This window comes from Alosa sapidissima, chromosome 19 (genome assembly GCF_018492685.1).
Source record: "Alosa sapidissima isolate fAloSap1 chromosome 19, fAloSap1.pri, whole genome shotgun sequence".
NCBI lineage: Eukaryota > Metazoa > Chordata > Actinopteri > Clupeiformes > Clupeidae > Alosa > Alosa sapidissima.
The window spans coordinates 6221155-6239880 of NC_055975.1; the positions used below are offsets into that span (position 1 = coordinate 6221155).

General features: G+C 43.1%; 2 protein-coding genes across 6 annotated transcripts; both read left to right on the forward strand.

Moving 5' to 3' along the window:
* Positions 1 to 5126: 5126 nt before the first annotated feature.
* Positions 5127 to 13214, forward strand: LOC121693469. Of its 5 annotated transcripts, none has more exons than XM_042072892.1 (3): positions 5127 to 5214; positions 5350 to 5443; positions 11888 to 13214. In XM_042072892.1, the coding sequence occupies exons 2-3, from the start codon at positions 5355 to 5357 to the stop codon at positions 12672 to 12674; spliced, it is 876 nt and encodes a 291-aa protein (XP_041928826.1). In that variant the 5' UTR covers positions 5127 to 5214; positions 5350 to 5354; the 3' UTR covers positions 12675 to 13214. The 5 variants fall into 5 exon arrangements, with proteins under 5 accessions (XP_041928826.1, XP_041928827.1, XP_041928825.1 ...); XM_042072893.1 differs by having other exon boundaries at positions 5146 to 5214; positions 5355 to 5443; XM_042072891.1 differs by having other exon boundaries at positions 5204 to 5240; positions 5355 to 5443.
* Positions 13215 to 14073: 859 nt separating this feature from the next.
* On the forward strand, positions 14074 to 17107 carry LOC121693709. Its single transcript, XM_042073331.1, has 2 exons — positions 14074 to 14421; positions 15418 to 17107. Exons 1-2 carry the CDS (start codon positions 14399 to 14401, stop codon positions 16196 to 16198), a joined length of 804 nt encoding a protein of 267 aa, XP_041929265.1. The 5' UTR covers positions 14074 to 14398; the 3' UTR covers positions 16199 to 17107.
* The last annotated feature ends 1619 nt before the right edge of the window (positions 17108 to 18726 follow it).

Sequence of the window (18726 nt, forward strand, 5' to 3'; positions counted from 1 at the left end):
CTTGGCGGCTGCTCTCCAGCGTGCAGCGTCCATTAATCTTCCTGACACACAGGCAGTCACCTCCACACTTCCTTCCCCTGTCATCTCTATTATCTCTATGGAAACAATATTTACTGGCTGCGGCGGGCCAGGCTCCCCGGAGGGCACGAGCGACGCGGCGAGCCACGCCTGTTACAAAGCCTTCGTCTTCAGACCCTGAGCCGCAGTACAGAGGGGGGGGGGGGGGAGAGAAAAAAAAAAGACTATTACAGAAGCAGAAAAAGGGCTCACATGGGGGTTCACACTCACACACACACACACACAAATAACCTCTGTCACACAGACATTCTCACACACACAACCTCTCACACAGAAGTACACACAAACAACCAATCTCATATAGATATTTATTTACACATACACACACACACACACACAGTCTCTCACGCAGACATGGACACACACACACACACACAAACAACCTCTCTCTCACACAGACACACACACACACAGAGAATCAAAGACAGCAGCTCATTTCTAAAGCGTTCCTGTTTTTGTTGTTTTTCTCCTGTCTGGTCCAGCGATGTGGGGGCTCATCATGATATGGCTGGAAGGCAAGGGATTCGCTCTCCGCTCTGCTCATCCATACAGATTTGTTGCTGTCAGCCTCGAGTGGTTTGCTCCCCTCCTCCCCTCTACCCAACCCCTCCCGCCCTGCCCGCCCTCCTTGCCTGCTTCCTCGCTCGTCTTTGGCGCTCCGGCATCACCCTCTGCTGCTATGAGCTGTAACTCCACGCCTCTGTGACTCCCGACACCGCGCAGATAATAGCCTCCGCGCTCTGCTCTCTGCCGCTGGGGGCTGTGCCGGAGCAGCGACGCACAGGAGGGGAAAAATTCGGAGCAATTTAACTTGAGTGCTCTGGCCTCTGCACAGCAACAACTCGCATGCGATTGACTTCACGCATTCACTGCACCCGCAGCTCAGCGCACAGGAAGACGGGGTCGGGTGTGGGGTGTTGGAGGCTTCTGAATAATAATAATAATAATTAAAGGGAGGGGAGGTAGTGTTTGTTATTGTCATTCCGATTCATCACCGAACCTAAAGCAACCCCGAGGGCTTGTTGTCACCGCAGCAGCGAAGGTGCACACAGAGCGGAGAGGCTAAGTGATCGCAGAGCACATGTGCAGTGCATTGTAATGTAAGCGTTTACCTATGTGGTTTATTTAAAGTGGAGGGTGTGTCTGCCACGCTAAACCACTGTGTCCTGCCATTATCCGTTCCAGGAGGCGTCCCCTGTAAAGGGAACGGGATCTGCATCAGATGGGGATGCAAGATAATCAGAATGCTGATAAAACAGATTATGTAGTGATGTTATCCACCATGAGGGCTCAAAGTGTCACTGTGTGTGTGTGTGTGTGTGTGTGTGGCGCGCGCGGGCGTGCGTATATGTGTATGAGTGTCGATGTGCGTGTGAGTGTGGATGTGTATGTAACAATGCAGTGAGAAGATAGAGGAATGCATCTGCCTGCATATGTTTCTGTTTTTTGTTGTTGTTCGAGGCGGCGGGTGGTAAAATTGGAAGAGAAAGAGAGAGTGCATCATGACAGTGTCCCTTTTTGATAGATAGAAAAAGTCCCCCGCACTCTCTCTCCCTCCCTCACCCTCTCCCTGCTATCTCTCCTTATCTCCCCATGTCCTCTCCCCCACCACCCCCTCCCCCAACCCCCTGGCAGCCCTGAGGCGCAGGGACCCGCCGTCTGCAACTCACACAAGCCAGACCGCGCGCGGCGAGGGGAGCTGTCATTCGTCAACGCGGAACTTTGGCAGCTCCACGTTGCCATGGGAACTGTCTGTTGCCGAGGAATGGTTTTGCATCACAAGGCCTCTCAAATTGGTTCCAAAGCCGCGCAGGTCTGCGCTCCACGCCTCCCTGCTCTGGTCCCCTCTTTGCCAGCTCACCTCCGATGGAGGCAGTCACTGGAGCCCTGCTGCGCAATCCTGTTTGATTTACACACACCACTCCAAGTCACCTCACCCACGTCTCTTATTATTCCTCACTACTCTGCCATGCTCACGTTGCCTTCCCTGTAATAAGCAAATAGGCTACAGACTATTCAACTGGCTCTTGAAACAGTGACCTTGAATTGTTATAATTGAGATGTCGATATGTGCTGGTGCCATTCTGCTCACAAACAGAGCCCTTGGCTTGTGTGTACAAGAGTTACGTACAAGAGCCTTTCTGAGTTAGTGTGGGCCTATATGAAAAACGGGAGTATAAGAAAAAAAATGTACGATTACCAGGGATGGATTACTGCACGGGCCTACCGTGCCCAGGCCCAGGGGCCCAAGGGGTCAGGGGGCCCTGAAGCACAAGCCATTGCATGGAATCCTTGCCTCAATATCAACAAATCAGGGTGTAGACTATGAATCTGATTGAATTTAGTATTGAACTGCATCCCCAAAATGCACCAAAATACAGGAAATCACATTAAACAAATTAAAAATTTTCTGGCGGAGGACTCCCAAACCCCCCCTCCCACATATGCGACAATTAGTGGGGGGCCCTTAATATAGGGGCCTGAAGGTTCATAATCCGCCCATGACGATTACATTTAAAGGTGCCATGTGTAAGAATTGAGGTAAGAATATCCAAAAAATGAGCTACACACATCAAAAGAATGAGAAGAAATAAGGGTGATGATGTCATTAAAAAAATGACAATGTATAGTGCTGCAGAGATATCAACCTGAATTAGCATGCTAAATTACTAGCCACAGCCCGACAGGTGTCATAATACCAGTTTCGGCCATGGGAGGCGGCATGCGGACAACATAACCGCCAGCCAAACTGCAATACACGTTTCTTGGTTGTTACTCTAGGGTAGACCAACTCACTTTCTGGAGGTATACTGCCCCCATCTTTTATGGAATGTGAAGTATTAATTGATTTTTGGCAGACATTACACATGGCACCTTTAATTGAGGCCAAGCTAATTTGGATTCCCATTACAAGTCAAACTGTCTCTAATAGGGCCAAACTGCACCATGTTTAGGTTACCTCCAAACAGGCCACAGAATCATAGGGGCTGTGAGATTGGCTAAGTCATTATCCAGGTAGAAGATGGATGAAATTCAGCACCAGTCATCTTCAGTTATAGAACAACAGCATCTTTGTATTCAGTGGGCATATTGGAAACATTTGCAAAATGACACACAATGGAAGAGACTTCCACAATAATATTTGCTCCTTGTTGGTGCCCCCCCCCCCTCCCCCAATTCCAATCCTCCCCCACCTTTCTTATGCAGCCCTTGCCACTTAATCTACTAAACCCCTCTTCTACTGCACTTTTTACCCCCCCACTTTGCACAAATAGGCTGACACCACATAATTTCACTGCATTTCTTACTTCCAGTAACTATATGCATGTCACAATAAACTTCCTTGTATCCTTGTATCCTTGTATTTCATGCATCCTGTAAAAAAGACTGCCATATAAGAAGACAATCTCAAGACACCCTGTAAATGATGACAGTTGATGTGGGTCATTAAGAATGATGGGGATCTATGGATCCTATGGGCAACTTTCTATCTCCAGACAACATAGGTGTTTCCACTGAGTGGTAAGCTTGGGAACAGTATGGTGGGCCTACACAATTATTTGAGCTTCCATTGTTAGAATTTGTGATTGGTAGCCTACAAAACCAACCTGCCTATCAAGTACCGCATCAGACTGTCACGTACATCCCTGCCCTCCTCTGCATCCTGCGCTAGTGGCACCACAGGCTCTCCTGCAACAGGTGTATCCAATGACTTTCACAAAGATTGTGAAGATCACAGTAGGTCAATACCATGGGTTTCACCAGTTCAATGTCACTGTCATTGCTCTTCATAAGTCAGCGCCACCTACCCTTGAGTCTCTCAAACATATTTTAAACCACGACCCAGGGCCTGGACATTTTCTTGTTGTATAGGTCGTTGCTCTGCTGTCAGTCGGCCATTGTCAGGAAATGGTTTCAGGAGCCAATTCTGTAAAGGCAGAGTCCCCCAACAAATAGTAGCCGACATTCACCCCACCAATGTTCTTGGTGCAAAGGCCTGGGTAAAGGCCTCCACGCTCGACCAACTCCCACGATGTGCATAGTCTCAGAACCCGAGTGTCATGCACACTCCCAGCCATCCCAGCATATTCTGAAGAGTCCTTTTCAATCCACACCTCCTCAGAGGATGTGATGCCAGCCTTTTCTGTTTGTTACTGTGGTACTCCTGTGGGCCAATAATGGGTATGTGTGACCCATCAATGGCACCAACACACTGCAGAAACCCTGACCTGTTCTCAAAGTAGGCCACAAATGGCTTTTCATGTTTCATACAGCATAGGCCTACAGCATGGGAGGATAAGCCCATCTTGAACAGGCAGTATAAAAATATTTTTGTGACTACTAGCTACCTTTTGCCCTCTATTGCTCTCTCTATATATAAAAAAGCAATGCCTTTGTGACAGTGTCATAGTTTGTACAAATGAGTCAGTGCCTTGTACCTTATTCACAGAAAGTCAGCATTGTTGTGTTGGGAAGAAAAATGTTTGTTGCCATTACATCATGTCAGCATGTTCAGGGTCATGTCAAGGCCAGCTCATGAACAAACTTTTGCAAACATTTTTATGAGGTCAAGTTAGAGAGAAATGTGATCTGGGGAACATCTGAGTTGAGAACTACCTAGGGCCATAATTAAAATGGCAAACATAGTACAAAGTCTTTCAATGAGCAAAGTGTCTCATGAACAATTAGTAAATAGATTTGCCTCATTATTGAATTAACCTTAGTCAGACATTATACCTTGCACTTGGCCTGCCATTTAAATTAGGGCCCCTTGTCTTGGCCAACCACAATAAAGTGACAATAACTTTTTTTTAAACACAATACAGCTTGTCATTCACTGTTCAAACTCTCAATATATAAGAAAGCTGTTAAAGGATATAATACATTATTTTATTTTAATTCAAAGTATCCGTTCTGCTCACATAACCACCTCTTTTGTGATGTGTAAATAAAACCTCGGAGAGGACGATTCTGAGAAACCACTTAACAACTAAGGGGTGTGTGCATGCATGTGAGTATGTGTTTGTGTGTCTTTGTGAGGGCAGTAGCTGGGCGGTAAACACATGGTAGTCTTTATAATCTGGCCTCAGAACTCTTAGCAGTCAACACAGAGGAGGGGAGCCACGGCCATTGCAAGTGAGATACTTCTTATCCTAGCCATGGTCTCTGCAAAGCATTTCATTGTATTCAGTTTTTTTTTGTAGGCCTCAACTCAAAAGCCAAAATGGATAAAGCATGGAATAATTTGTGAACTTTGTTTATTTCTGGCAGGACAGATGTCACCTGTCTATATTGGGGACAGAAACACCTGCGTCGTGAGAGCTGGCCTATCAGTGAGGACCTACTCAGCCATCATGAGTGAAATGTAAGATATTTTGCAAGTAGGCCTATATCAAATTATTTAATACAATTATTGAATCTTTGTTGATTAATGTAGCAAAAACGTGTTGCAGCGTGATTCCTCCGGAGTTTCTTAAGGGCTTCAAGAAGTACTTAAATACAACCGTACCCCATTCCGAAAAAGTTCTTAATCATGTTTTTCATTCCATGATGCACCCAATTCCACAGTTCTGGACTGCAGACAGGTCATTTTAGCACATGGACTCTTCCTCTATGGATAAATATTGTTTAAATATTGTTATAATTTTGGAATTGTTTACTTGAAATATTCAGGTCTTCCCTGAAAATACATTGTTTGGGTGACAGTATACAGTTAAGAATAAAATTATTCATACCCTGGCAAATATTATTTTAATGTTGATTTTCTCTTGACCAATGTTTGTTCTGACTGAAAATGACACTGCCACATGCCAAAAGCCTCTCCATGTCTCCACAAAGATTCTAAACTGCACCTTTATAGCAGCAATCCAGGTTTTGAGGCAGAAACGATTCTTTGCCATCACTCTGATCTTGTGCTCACTTTTTTGACGGATTGAGGTCTGGACTCTGGCTTGGCCGCTCTAAAATGTTGATATTGTTCTCTGTTAACCATTTCTTGCCTTGTTTGGCTATATGTTTTGGATCATTGTGTGGTTTAATGGTCCAATGCCGTCTATTGAGGTAGGTAGCTGTGAAATTTTCCTTTTTTTTTGTTGTCTTTATCATTACTCAACTTTTCCAGCCTTTTGTTGCCCCTGTCCCAACTTTTTTGAGATGTGTTGCTATCATCAAATTCAAAATGTGCTTATAATTTCAATGAAATAGTCAAATTTCTGTCCTTCAGCAGTTGATATGTTGTTTTTGAACTATTCTCAACGAAATATATTGTTCACATGACATTTGTAAATCATTCTTTTTTATTTACATTTTACAGTGTCCCAACTTTTTCAGAATTCGAGTTGTAGGAACATTTTTGTTCTAGCGTGACGAGCCAGGTGTCCGTCTAGATTTCTAGGCTATTTTTGTTCAGCAATTGAATAAAATGGGGTCCAGGCATATTCTAAAACCGGACCAGGCATACATATCTTTGAAAACAGTTCATTGAAATGTTTACAGCACAATTTAGATATTATCTCATTTTAACTGTTGATCCATGTAAGCATTTTTACTTCTGGACATCCAGAGGAACTGATTAAGGGTTGCATGACTGAAACCTATGGAGACAAGCCAACATTTATGTTTTTGTTATTCTCACCTCTCACACCCTCAGCATTCCTGCCTGTATTTTGAGTGCTGAATTGGGGCAGGCTTGTTTTGATAAACAGTCTCAGTGTGAAAGATGGCCTTGAATATCCTGAATTCCCTAACAATAATTAAAAAAAAAAAAAAACACAATAACAAGGTCAAAGATCTTTCTAAAGGTCCATCTATAGGAGACACAAATCCCTAATAGGCATAAGCCTAATTTAAAAGGCTTTTGCCAACAACAATTTAGTAGCCTCTCCTTTTAAGCTATCTTGTGTCGACTTTTACAAAGTAGGCCTAGGCTAGGGCTAGCCTAGGGTAGGCCTATTTGTAGAGGGTAAATATTTGGTCTCTTTTCTGTTATGGTGTTGGTCTACTGCACATGGAAAATAAAAGCAATTAAATCTGAAAATGTCATTGTCTTCTGAAAATTACAAGCAAATATTCCTAACAACTAGGCTAATGTTAATGTTAGTTAAAGGAACCGTATAAGATTGGCCAAAAACTTAGCCTGGCGGGCCATCCTATATCATTGAAATGTATAGTCTGGAATCGAACCATTCACCTCGCTTAATCCAAGGGGCGGGCAGAGAATTGTCTTTCAAACTGCCTAGGCATGCAATAGGCCAGCGCTACGACCATATCCGTATCCGGTCGGCAAAACGGCAAATACATCCTTCTTCGAAAGTAATGACTTAAGTGCATTGTGTTGCTCAACTTTCAAAGAAAAGCACAAGTCCAACTCCTCCAAAGTTGACGCCAACGCCGATTCAAACAACCGCTCTTCGTTCGCCATAGCCACCTTCCTTGTTGTTCACAGTCGCAGGACTGTCGTTATCCTGTTAAGCCCGCCTTAAGACTCTCTAACAAAATAGAGCGCTGTGATTGGATGAAGTCCACGGCGTCAGCCAATAGAAATCCCTATGGTTTGATACTAGACGTACAGGCTGAGCAAATTAGGGTGCGCCGCTAGGGTGCGTCTAGATTTCTAAAACTGGTACTGCAATCACTTTCAAAATACTGTAGAGCGGTGTATCCCCTCCCCCTACCCCCTGACGGGCAGAGCTGTGGGGTATAGGAAGGGAAAGTGAAAACCAGCGCCGCAAGTGGTTGCGTTCCTATCGAAGAGCAGCTCCAATGTTAAGTCCTATAGACCTATTTTTAAAAAAATATTGTGAAGCCAAATCAGCAATGTTATCCACCAAAAATAATTTTCAGTGTCTATACAGTAATAATCTTCTAACTGTGAAAATGCCAGACACTATTTTGCCTTATTTAAAAAAATCAAAATTGCTCCTTTTGTTTCATAAACAAACTACAAAAGAAGTCACGTGACTTTACCCTTCCACGTTACTCACGGTAGCATGGCTTGTTTATAAGCCTGGTTAGCATATATTGACACTTAACACTTACTGTCAGCTCTTCATGTGAGTAGAAGCACAACACCAGTTATCCAGACATAAAGGTTATCACCATGCGGTTTACATCACGTTCAGTTATTACAAAAATATGTTAAGCCAGTTAAGCAAATTGCCGTATTGATCAGTTAAAGATTAAGCGCCCAAACCTGTGACGTCACATGCAACTGTAGTCCATTATCACCATGTTACGACAAAAACTCAAAACAATTCAACTAATCCTAAAAATAAGGTATGACCACTTGAAGCAATAGAGGTGACCCCAGTGCCTAACATAATGAAGGCATTAAATTAAGATCCCAATGTGCACCGAGATATATTTTTTCTAAAAAAAATCCCATCCACTCCGCTAGGAACGCAACCACTAGATGGCGATGAGATTAGATGAGGTGAGATGAGGTTAGTGGGTTAGCGAGGTATGTTGCGCTCAAAGCCAGGGTATACTGTGACACGAAAGTGGATCTGTTTTAGTGTCGCTATATCATCATGGTATCTTATGCTGTCAACCAAACCTGGTCGGGAGGAGGTTATGTGCTAAATTAGGCCTATAGCTCAAATCGTGTAATCTACCCCCCACTGACCAATCAATTGTCTTAAAAATGAATCTCACGTGTAGGATTCTGTCATATATCTTATAGGCTCCGCCTCTACTAACATTTTGGAGCTTGAATGCGCTGTAATAGTGCTGTGTGTGCAAATATCCCACTATGGACGTGCATACCATACAACAACTGATGACCATTGATTTATTTGATGTTATAAGGTTAGCCACAAAAAATGACCGCAGTGTAGATTAAGCTAACGCTCATGAATGCGGAAGTAATTGTATTTAAATAGAGGCGGTCTTGTGCGTCTCCACGTTTCACGATTGGCCAGCGTCATCCCAACACCGAGAACGCGCACATATCTGAGCTGAAAAATATATCACATAACTGCTATCGTAGAATCACTTAACATATACCCCTTAGTCAAAGCTTTGTGAAGCCTCGATATGTCTACATAGCCTAGATATGTCTAACGTGCTTCGTAGTATACCCCACTGGCAACCCGGATGCCGAAACACTAGCCTACTGAATTTGTGATTAGTAGATAGGTGGAGGGTGGCGCATGACATGACAACATGACAACATCAGCTGAGGGCTGAAACTTCACTTTTTAAATGACAATATCCTGGCCGGATTACTGTTGTCAGTGATATACGTATTTGAAATGAACATGATTTCTTAATGTCTAGTGACATATTAGGGCCATTTTATGATTAATTGAAATACATTTCTTACATACGGTTCCTTTAAAACTGAATGTTGTAGCCTAGCAGAAGTTTCTGCGCCTATCATGTCACGTGGATACAGTCGATGACGTAGTAACATTGCGCCGGAAAACATTAAGTTAGATGCAGTCTGCAGAAGGAAAACCCGAAGAGAAAAAAAATACTAATCTGTTGTAAAAACCGCCTGAGACGGTCATGGGTTCAAACTGGAACTACCACGAAATAATAGAATTGCTGTCAGTCCGTGCAGTAGACGAAATTCATGGTGCGATAACAGGCACTGTTTGTGATTCTGTGATTTACGACAGGATTGTGGAGATGCTCCGAGAAAGAGGCGTTCGCAGAACAAAATCCCAGGTAATCAGTAAATTAAAATCCCTTCGAAGACAATACCATCATTATCATGACAATGGACGACAAAGTTGGATGTATTTCGACGTCTGCGATACTATTTGGGGGAATAACCGCTCAACAAGTTCCGTTGGTGTGGAGAGCAGCGTGACCGACCCTGACCCAGACCGGACTGAGCTAGAAAACAAAAAAACACCGACATGTCGGACAAATAACGTTACGAATGAGAACTGGAGCGACTATGAAACGACAGAGCTGTTGTCTGCTCGTGCCAAAGATGACATTCATTGTCAGATATCTGGTACTCGTAGCGATGCTATGGTTTACTACAGGATTGTAGACATTCTCCGCGTAAAAGGCATCCACAGAAGCAAACCACAGGTCCTCAGCAAACTCAAATCACTTCGAAAACACTACAGAAATTTGCGAGAAAGTGGCAATGGGCAACATTGGATGTTTTTCGACATCTGCCAAACTATTTGGGGAGATTGCAGCTCAGAAAGTCCCGCAGGTGAGGAGAGTTTGGAGGCCGAAATTGACGTAACTTTAGAAGGAACGGTAGAACCAGAGAGCAAAACCACTGAACACAGGGCAGATCTGATGGCAAATTGGACCCACCACGAAGTAAAAGAGCTGTTATCTAACGTTACTCGTGCCGAAGACGAAGTTGACAGTCGGATGACCGGTCACGCTCACGACACTGTGGTTTACGACAGGATTACAGACATTCTTCACGAAAAGGGCATCCACAGAAGCAAATCGCAGATCATCAAAAAACTAAAAACACTTCGAAAACAATACTACAATTGCCGAGAAAGTGACAATGGGCGAAGTTGGATATATTTTGACAGCTGCCAAACTATTTGGAAAGATCGCCGCTCACCAAGTCCTAACATTACTGCCGTGGAGAACATGTTGGAGCCCGCAGATGTTGAAGGAACGACATATTCAGATAACAACCACTCAAGGTGGACCAGCTACGAAATCTTAGAACTTTTGTCTACTCGTCTGCTAGAGGAAATTGATAGCCAGATGAGTGGTACTGCACGTGATGCTGTGGTTTTTGATTGGATTTCAGACACTCTCCATAAGAAAGGCATCCACAAAAGCAGAGGGCAGATCATCACCAAACTAAAATATCTTAAAAAACAATACCTTGCTTGCCGGAAAAGTGATGGTGAACAAAGTTGGATGTATTTTGACACATGCCAAAGGATTTGGGGGAAAAGCCACTCAACAAGTCCTACCGTTGTGGATGGCACACTGGAGGCTGACTTTGACTTTGAAGGAAAGGACGATTTAAAAGGCAAAAAAAGACGAAAACATGAGACAGAAATTGCCTCAAATTGGAGCCACAGTGAAACAAGTCAACTGTTGTCTGTTTGCGCAGAAGAAGAATTCGATGGTCAAATGTCTGGTAGTGCTACAGATGCTTTGTTGTATGAGAGGATTTCAGACATTCTTCACGAAAGAGGTGTTCATAAAAGCAAATCACAGGTGATTGACAGACTGAAAGCACTGAAATCAAAATACTTGAAGATTAACGACCACTATCAGAGAACCGGCAATGAGCATCACTGGTTATATTTCGACATCTGTCAATCTATTTGGGGGAATGGACACACAGCAAATTCCAAACCAATACTAAGTCTGGACTCAGAGGAAGCCACAAGCGATTCAATGGACAGCGATGGTAGTGGAAGTAGATTTCAATTTGCTCCCTACTTGTTATCAGGCGCCCTCAGGTTAGATTCTCTTGGCTCTTGGCTTAGAATCTTGGCTTAGATTCTTGGCTCGTTTAACACTCAATCTATACAAGGCGAACTGGACATTTGTCACCAATGTTCAGTCAACTCTGCCTATCTTTATACTATGGAATTTATTCACACATCAGTTGGTTTTTAACTGCATTATACTCCCCAAAATTAGTAGGTCTATTGTTGAGAGCTACTCTATTGTAGCCTAATGTGGATTTGATTGCATACCTGTTCAAACTCAAGCAATTGCATGTTGGGTTTAATTCTAGTGTGAATTACAAGGTCTGTTGCTGGTCCACAGCATCACAGTGAGATTTGTCACAAAAGAAGTCATTCATTTCTGCCTCAGTTTGTTCATTTGTCAATTTTGTCATTCTATGTCCTCTCAGGAAGCAGTTCACCGTTCCCATGCTCGACCTGGAGTGTTTGCTGTCCGCTAAGGTGAAACTCCGCCAGGAGGGCCTGCTGGACTCACACTTGAAGTCCAACCTGGACCACGTCATTGAGGCGTTGGATGCCATGCCGGCCTCCAAACGCAGGGATGTCTCCTTGCTGGTCGAAGGAGAGCGGCACCTGGTCAAGTTCGTCTCGGGCAACCCCAGCCTCCACTACACCGTCCGTCAGGGTGCCGCCGGCCCCGAGCTGCTCCAGAGAGTTCAGGTGGGCGCCAGGTTGACCTGCGCCAGCATTGCCAAGACCCACTTTGTCGGCCACCGGTGCCGCGACGAGTTTGAGAGCTGCATGGTGCGGGCGCAGCAGGTGGTGGCCGCCAGCGATGGGGGCCTGGCCAACGTGGAGCTGAAGATTGCGTGCGGCGAGCTGCGGCTCACCTACACCACCCCACAGCCCCAGGACACCATCGAGATCCGGCCGCAGCACCGGGTGAACCTGGGCAAGGCGCTGACCCTGCAGAAGGTCCTAGAGGTGAAGAACAGCATGGAGAAGGCGGGAGCTTTGAGCAGAGGCCTGCAGGCCTGCTTCCAGCACCTGCTGGCCAACCACAGCCAGTACCAGGGGGAGAACAGCCGCATTGTGCTCCAGAGCGATGGGGAGATGGTCGAGCTCATCAGTGGCAGACATACCTACCACAGTGCCCACCATTTCATCTTCACTGATGCAGGCAGCCAAGTTCAAAGTCACAAGGTCCAGGATATTGACCTGTGGGATGATGAATAGAGTAGCGTGACCTTCATTGTGCATTCATAGATCAAGACAAATCAGAAGGTAATCTGCCTTAAAATAATAACTGAACAGTGCATTAGCTGTCTTCATTCCTGTTGAAAAGGACAGGGATGAAGAATGAGCTGCGTTAATGAATAACAAACACTGTTATAGATTACAAATTTGGAAGCAAGAGGTATATACATCAGATAAAGATTTTTTGTTACTTATCTTTCCTGTGTTTCCTGTCTCCAGGTTCTTAATGAATGAAGTCATCAAATATTTAGCTAAAATGGGTCAAATCTGGATTTCTGTAGCTGGGAAATGACTTTTCTCTGAAAGACCTCTTAACACTTAAGCACAGCTGATTATTATGTATAAAGGCCTTCAATGCAGCATTTCTATTTGATATGTATATATGTATAGACTGTAGTTCTATTTTTGTCTTTCGGCTACCTCCTTTTTAAAGTGTGTGATTGCTCGTCGGCAGTCTTGTATTGAAAAACAATGTACATGCAGACTTGTTTCTGAATTAAAAACAAAGCTTACGTTTCATGTCCATTTCAATTTTATGCTTTTTAATTCTCCTCACCACTTCTAACCAGTGCCCAGTACAATGGTCTATAACAGTGTTTCCGTAAGCAGACGTGGTCAAATATAATATAGATGAGTTGTTTGCAATATTGAACCAACTTGTATGTAAATCCAAACAGTTCTGCAACACTGCCTATGTAAGATATGCCAGTTTAAATCATATGAATCCTCAATGACACAATAAGACATATTTTGATTTTTATTGTCAAGATTCTTTAGCAGATGATTTTAGTAAGGTTCCACCTTTGAAGGTTTTAGAATATCTTACTAGCATCGATTTAAAAAAACATATTTAAGTTTCTATAACACACAATGCTCTGGCCATTAAATAGCCTTAGTTGCTGAAATGGCCTTAAATTAAATAAACAAACAAGCCTGGAAGCAAAATGGAGAAAGCAAAGGTTGGTAGAGGAATTCTTTTACATTTCTCATAGTTTGTCTGAGTTTGCTTGTGAAAATTGGAAACAAAGTAGGGGTAACCTGTCCCTGAAACAAAAACTAGCCTAAACCCTATGTCTGGAATTTCTCCTTGGTTAAAATATAATGTAGCCTACGTTCTGGACAAAAGTGTCTGCTTAGAAAAAACATTGACTATATATATAATATAGATAGGGCCAGTAACGTGCGGTGACCATACATTTTGGTAGGGCAGAAAGTCTGACTTTTTTTTAATAGCCTATCATTTTGGGCTACATTAAAATTACATTTTTACAGGACTTTGCTGTATGCTTAAATCATGTCACAGTCAGAATTGTAGATCAGTAACCCATCAGTTAAGTCTGCACCGTTCTCATCACGTTAAACCAGCGAAGCATTAAGTGACAAACTGCATTGCGTAACTTGCTTACTACAAAAATCAATGCAGTATGCACTGCCCCTTTAAAGTAGGCTACTGTCTGATGTCCCTTGGTCCAGAGGAAAACGAAACTTAACCAGGAAATGAAAGTGAACAAGTATTAAAATGAGAAATCCGAGGAGTTTTCACCATAGACTGTATAGCCTACAATAGGTTTTCACGTTTCTCGAGGTCACTGACACCGCAAGATTTCCCTGTTAAGAGCAGGCATATTTTGAAGAGAAGTTGATTTTAAATTGTGATTATTTCTATAGGATAGAATAGGCTTAGACTTATTACGGCAACCAGCATGACGTCCTCTGAAGATATAAAGTAAGTTAATGATTTATTTATTTTTCCATTTTGGTCACTTAGAAAATTGCACTCTGGGGGGAAAATGTTTAGAAGATTGTAGCCTAGGCTAAGAAAATAGATGTCTATAGTTAATTTGCCACAAGGTTGAAAACATTGTTATTCAACGTTTAAGCCTAGACAAGGCACATTTTGTTATTTGAAATAACCTAGGTCTGGTGAGTAGCCTAGAAATCTAGACATGCCCCTAGTTGCTGCCAGGGCTAGTCTAGCAACTCTCCATTGGCTTGTGAGCTCCAGAAATCGAAACTTAATCAGGACATTGAAATCGTGTATAGAGTCGTTTGGTGGGCTTAACATAATGATTGATGGCAGAGTTGCAACGGTTTGGCTTGAATTCCCTGCTACTTGAAAACAAATATCCTATTGCGTGCAGAGGGAATTTGAAAGACAACTGATTATCCCGCCCCTCGGACTGAGCACTGCGAACGGTGAGTGCCCAGACCCTACATTTTAAATTAATGTGGGTCTGGCTCGCCAGGCTATCTGGTGAGCGTTCCAGTAGCCTAATTCAAAGTGAGTGATAAAATGGAATTGGTGAATGTTAAATCTAGCATTGCTTGGCTCTCCAGTGGTAGGGTAGGCCTATGCTGCTTGGCGCCAGGAGACACACAAAGACTAACATTGGAAGTATTTTTTGATGTGGAAGATGAATGAACAAACAATAAACAATATTAACACAATGATTAAATGTAAATAGGCCTAAACTTGATTAGTCGGTAGTAGGCTAGTTGTAGAGTTGTTGTAGGCTATAGAAACAATATCATGGGGCTGGCTGTTAAAGGCAAAATGAGCTGTATAAAACAATGACTGGGTGTGGTAAAACATCTTTCTCAGTCACTCATTAATGTTTTCAGTCATGATGTAACTTTTTTAGATGAGTTTGGTTGGAAATAATGTTTCATACTTTGTGCATCTTTGTATATTTATGTAAGAGGCTACCATTCTTTTCCACAGGAGAGTCTTTAAGGTCAACACTCTTGATGTTGAATGCATCCTATCAGTTAAGACTGAGTTAGGCATTCTGGATTCAGTCTTAAAATTGAACCTGGACTATGCCATGAAAGCTCTAGAGGCCATGCCCATGTCCAAAAAGACCAATGCTGTACTACAGGTGGAAGGAGAGCAAGGACTTTTCACATTCTATTCATATCCATTTGACCCCCCTCCCTTCCATTATGTTGTGCGGAGTGACAATAATGGTCTCAAACTGCTTCAGAAAATCAACGTGAATAATAAGCAGCTGACAATTGAAGACATTTGTGAGTCACACTTTATTGGACATTGTTGCAGGGATGAAATTAAGAGTTGCATGAAGCAGGCACATGAGAAAGTGGCCTCTAAAAAGGAAGGTCTTGGCAATGTGGACCTGAAGATCATATGTGGAGAGCTGCACCTCACCTACATCACTCTGAACCCCTCCAGTGCCATTGAGATCCGACCTGATCGAAGAGTAAAAATTGAGAATAACTATCTGAGCGACGTCCTGAGAGCGATGAACCAAATGGAGAAGTGTGGGGAGATGTCCCCAGGAATGTTGGCCTGCTTCCAGCACCTGATAGCTTCCAGCCCTAAAGCTAAACATAAGGGTGCTGTCCAGATCTTGCTCATGAGTGAAGGCAAAACAGTTGAGTTTCTTCATCGTGATGACCTTGAGCCTAAAGATAGTTTTGTTATATTCATTGGTGCTAACAACAAACCAGAGATGCGCCATACGACAGACCACTGTCTTTATTAACATGGGAAAGAAACCATATTGAAATCAAGGGTCTTTTACATGATATAAGATCAGCGAATAAGAAGCGTGTTTTCTATCATTCCACAAGTAGTCTGAATTAGGCCTATAGCATTAACATATGATAGCATATTTTTACTACCATATTTCTCTTAAGACTCAGTCAGGACGATGGAATATCAGGATCCAGGCTTTTATTCTTTTCAATCAGGGGCCGGTGCCCCTCAAGGGAGAGATGGATGTTTGTGTCACCCCATCATGGGTTTCACCAGTATTCTCTGACTATACAAAAACAAGTCTACCATATTTAAGTTACACACAAAGGGAAGTTCTTCAAAGGCCTGGCCTCATACTGTTTCTACACAACACTAACGTTTCACACCTGGTGATAGGCAAAAGGCCTAGGCTTATGAATTCAAGGATAAACAAAGGATACTCTGAATATACAGACCAAAGACACAAGAGATACATACACATGTATACAAAAATCACAAATGACCATAAGAAGTACACAGTATGTACATTTACAGAAATGATTCTGATTCACAACACTTTCACATAACAGACACCAGAGAGGATTTAGGGAGAATGAACATTGGGATGGACCATCCAGTTCAATTGAACATTTTGTTACATCTGAGGAGCCTTTTAATTATGTAATCAATGAATGGGTTTGACTTTTGAGCTCAACTTCTCCGCTTCATCTTTTCAGTGTTACTGTATACTATTTATTAGCTTAAACATTGGAATCTTTGTCAAATATTTAGTAATATTGTATTAGTTTTTTCCAATATCGACTGATTTTGACTTTGTATATTACATTGCACTTTTATGCTTCTTCTGGTTAGACACAAACTGCATTTCGTTGTCTTTGTACTTGTATTCTGCACAATGACAATAAAGTGGAATCTGATCTAATGTAATCTAATTTAATTTCATTTATGTATTGTTCTTTAAAAGTTATATTTAGCACATTCTCCTTTAGGAATCTGTAACATAGATATAGTGTGTTACATAAATCTCTAATGTCTGGCGTGAATGCTCATATACAGCAGTGTGTTTTATCTCCCCACAAAAGCCCCAGAGCCTCAGAGGCCTTATATTCTGTATGTCCCTTCCCTTTTTCCTGATATCGCTCCTCAGACATCAACTTAACAACATCAGCTTAAAAGAAACCAACCTTCTCTTAAAGGACCATTTTTCACATAGATCTTTGTTTCTTGAGCTCACCAAGTACTGTTGGTATACGGAAAAAATGAAAACAATCGGTTCTACCTTGCTTGAGTTGCTGCAGCCAATAGTTAGAGCTGCCAAGCAGTTACAGTGCTCTGGGGCATGTTCACGAGCCCCCATGTTCATGCCCCTAGAGTGTAGCACCCCTGTTTTTTTTGTTTTTGCTTTTTTACTGACAGTACTCGATGACGTTGACAAACAGAGATCTACTGTGTGTGAAAAATCACCCTTGAGAAACAGCCCCACTTCATTTCTGACCAACTGTCCTATTTTCACTTTTGTGTTTGTGTGTGTGTATGTATATGTGTGTGTCTATGTATATGTGTGTGTCTTGACACAAGGCTTCTAGCATGTTAGGGTAGCTTGGGAAACAAGGGTGAACCAGTGATCTCACCACTTCTCTCGCCACAGCTTGGGCAGTAACATTTACCAACCAGCAAAAGCAAAGAGCCATGTTGACAGACAAGGTAAGATTACACAATTTCATACAAATAGTAGGTTATTGCATAATTACATCAATCTGCACAGTTTTGAGTAAGACTAGAATATGCATTTATACCATATAAGTAGGATTGCCTATGGGGACAGCTTCGCTACATCAAAGTAAATTGCTATTTTCAGCCATTAACTGGGCAAAAATCATCACATGTCTATGCTAATATGGAGTGGGTCAATTCACACATACGGAAGTATGTTGACCTTTGTAAATGTAAAGAGGGTATAAAAAAGGACAGTTTATGTAGTCACCGAACCTGGTCAAATTTGTCTCGGGCACACCCAGCCTCCACTACACCGTCTGGCAGGGCACCGCCGGCCCCGAGCTGCTCCAGAGAGTTCAGGTGGGCGCCAGGTTGCCGCTATTACCAAGACCCACTTGGCCAGCCACCGGTGCCACGATGACTTTGAGAGCTGCATGGTGCGGGTGCAGCTCAGGTGGTGGCCGCCAGCGATGGGGGCCTGGCCAACGTGGAGCTGAAGAGCTGCAGCTCATCTCCACCACCCCGCAGCCCCAGGCCACCATTGAGATCCTGGGTATAAGCACAAGTATATACTCTTTTGATCCCGTGAGGGAAATTTGGTCTCTGCATTTATCCCAATCCGTGAGTGCTACAGCGGCGCTATAGGGAGAAGTGAGGGGTTAGGTGCCTTAGGGCACTTCAGCCGTTCCTACTGGTCAGGGTTCGAGCTGACCACTGGCAACCCTCCGGTTTCAAGTCCAAAGCCCTAACCAGTTAGGCCACGACTTCCCCAGATGAACCTGGGCAAGGCGCTGCAGAAGGTTGTGGAGGTGAAGAACA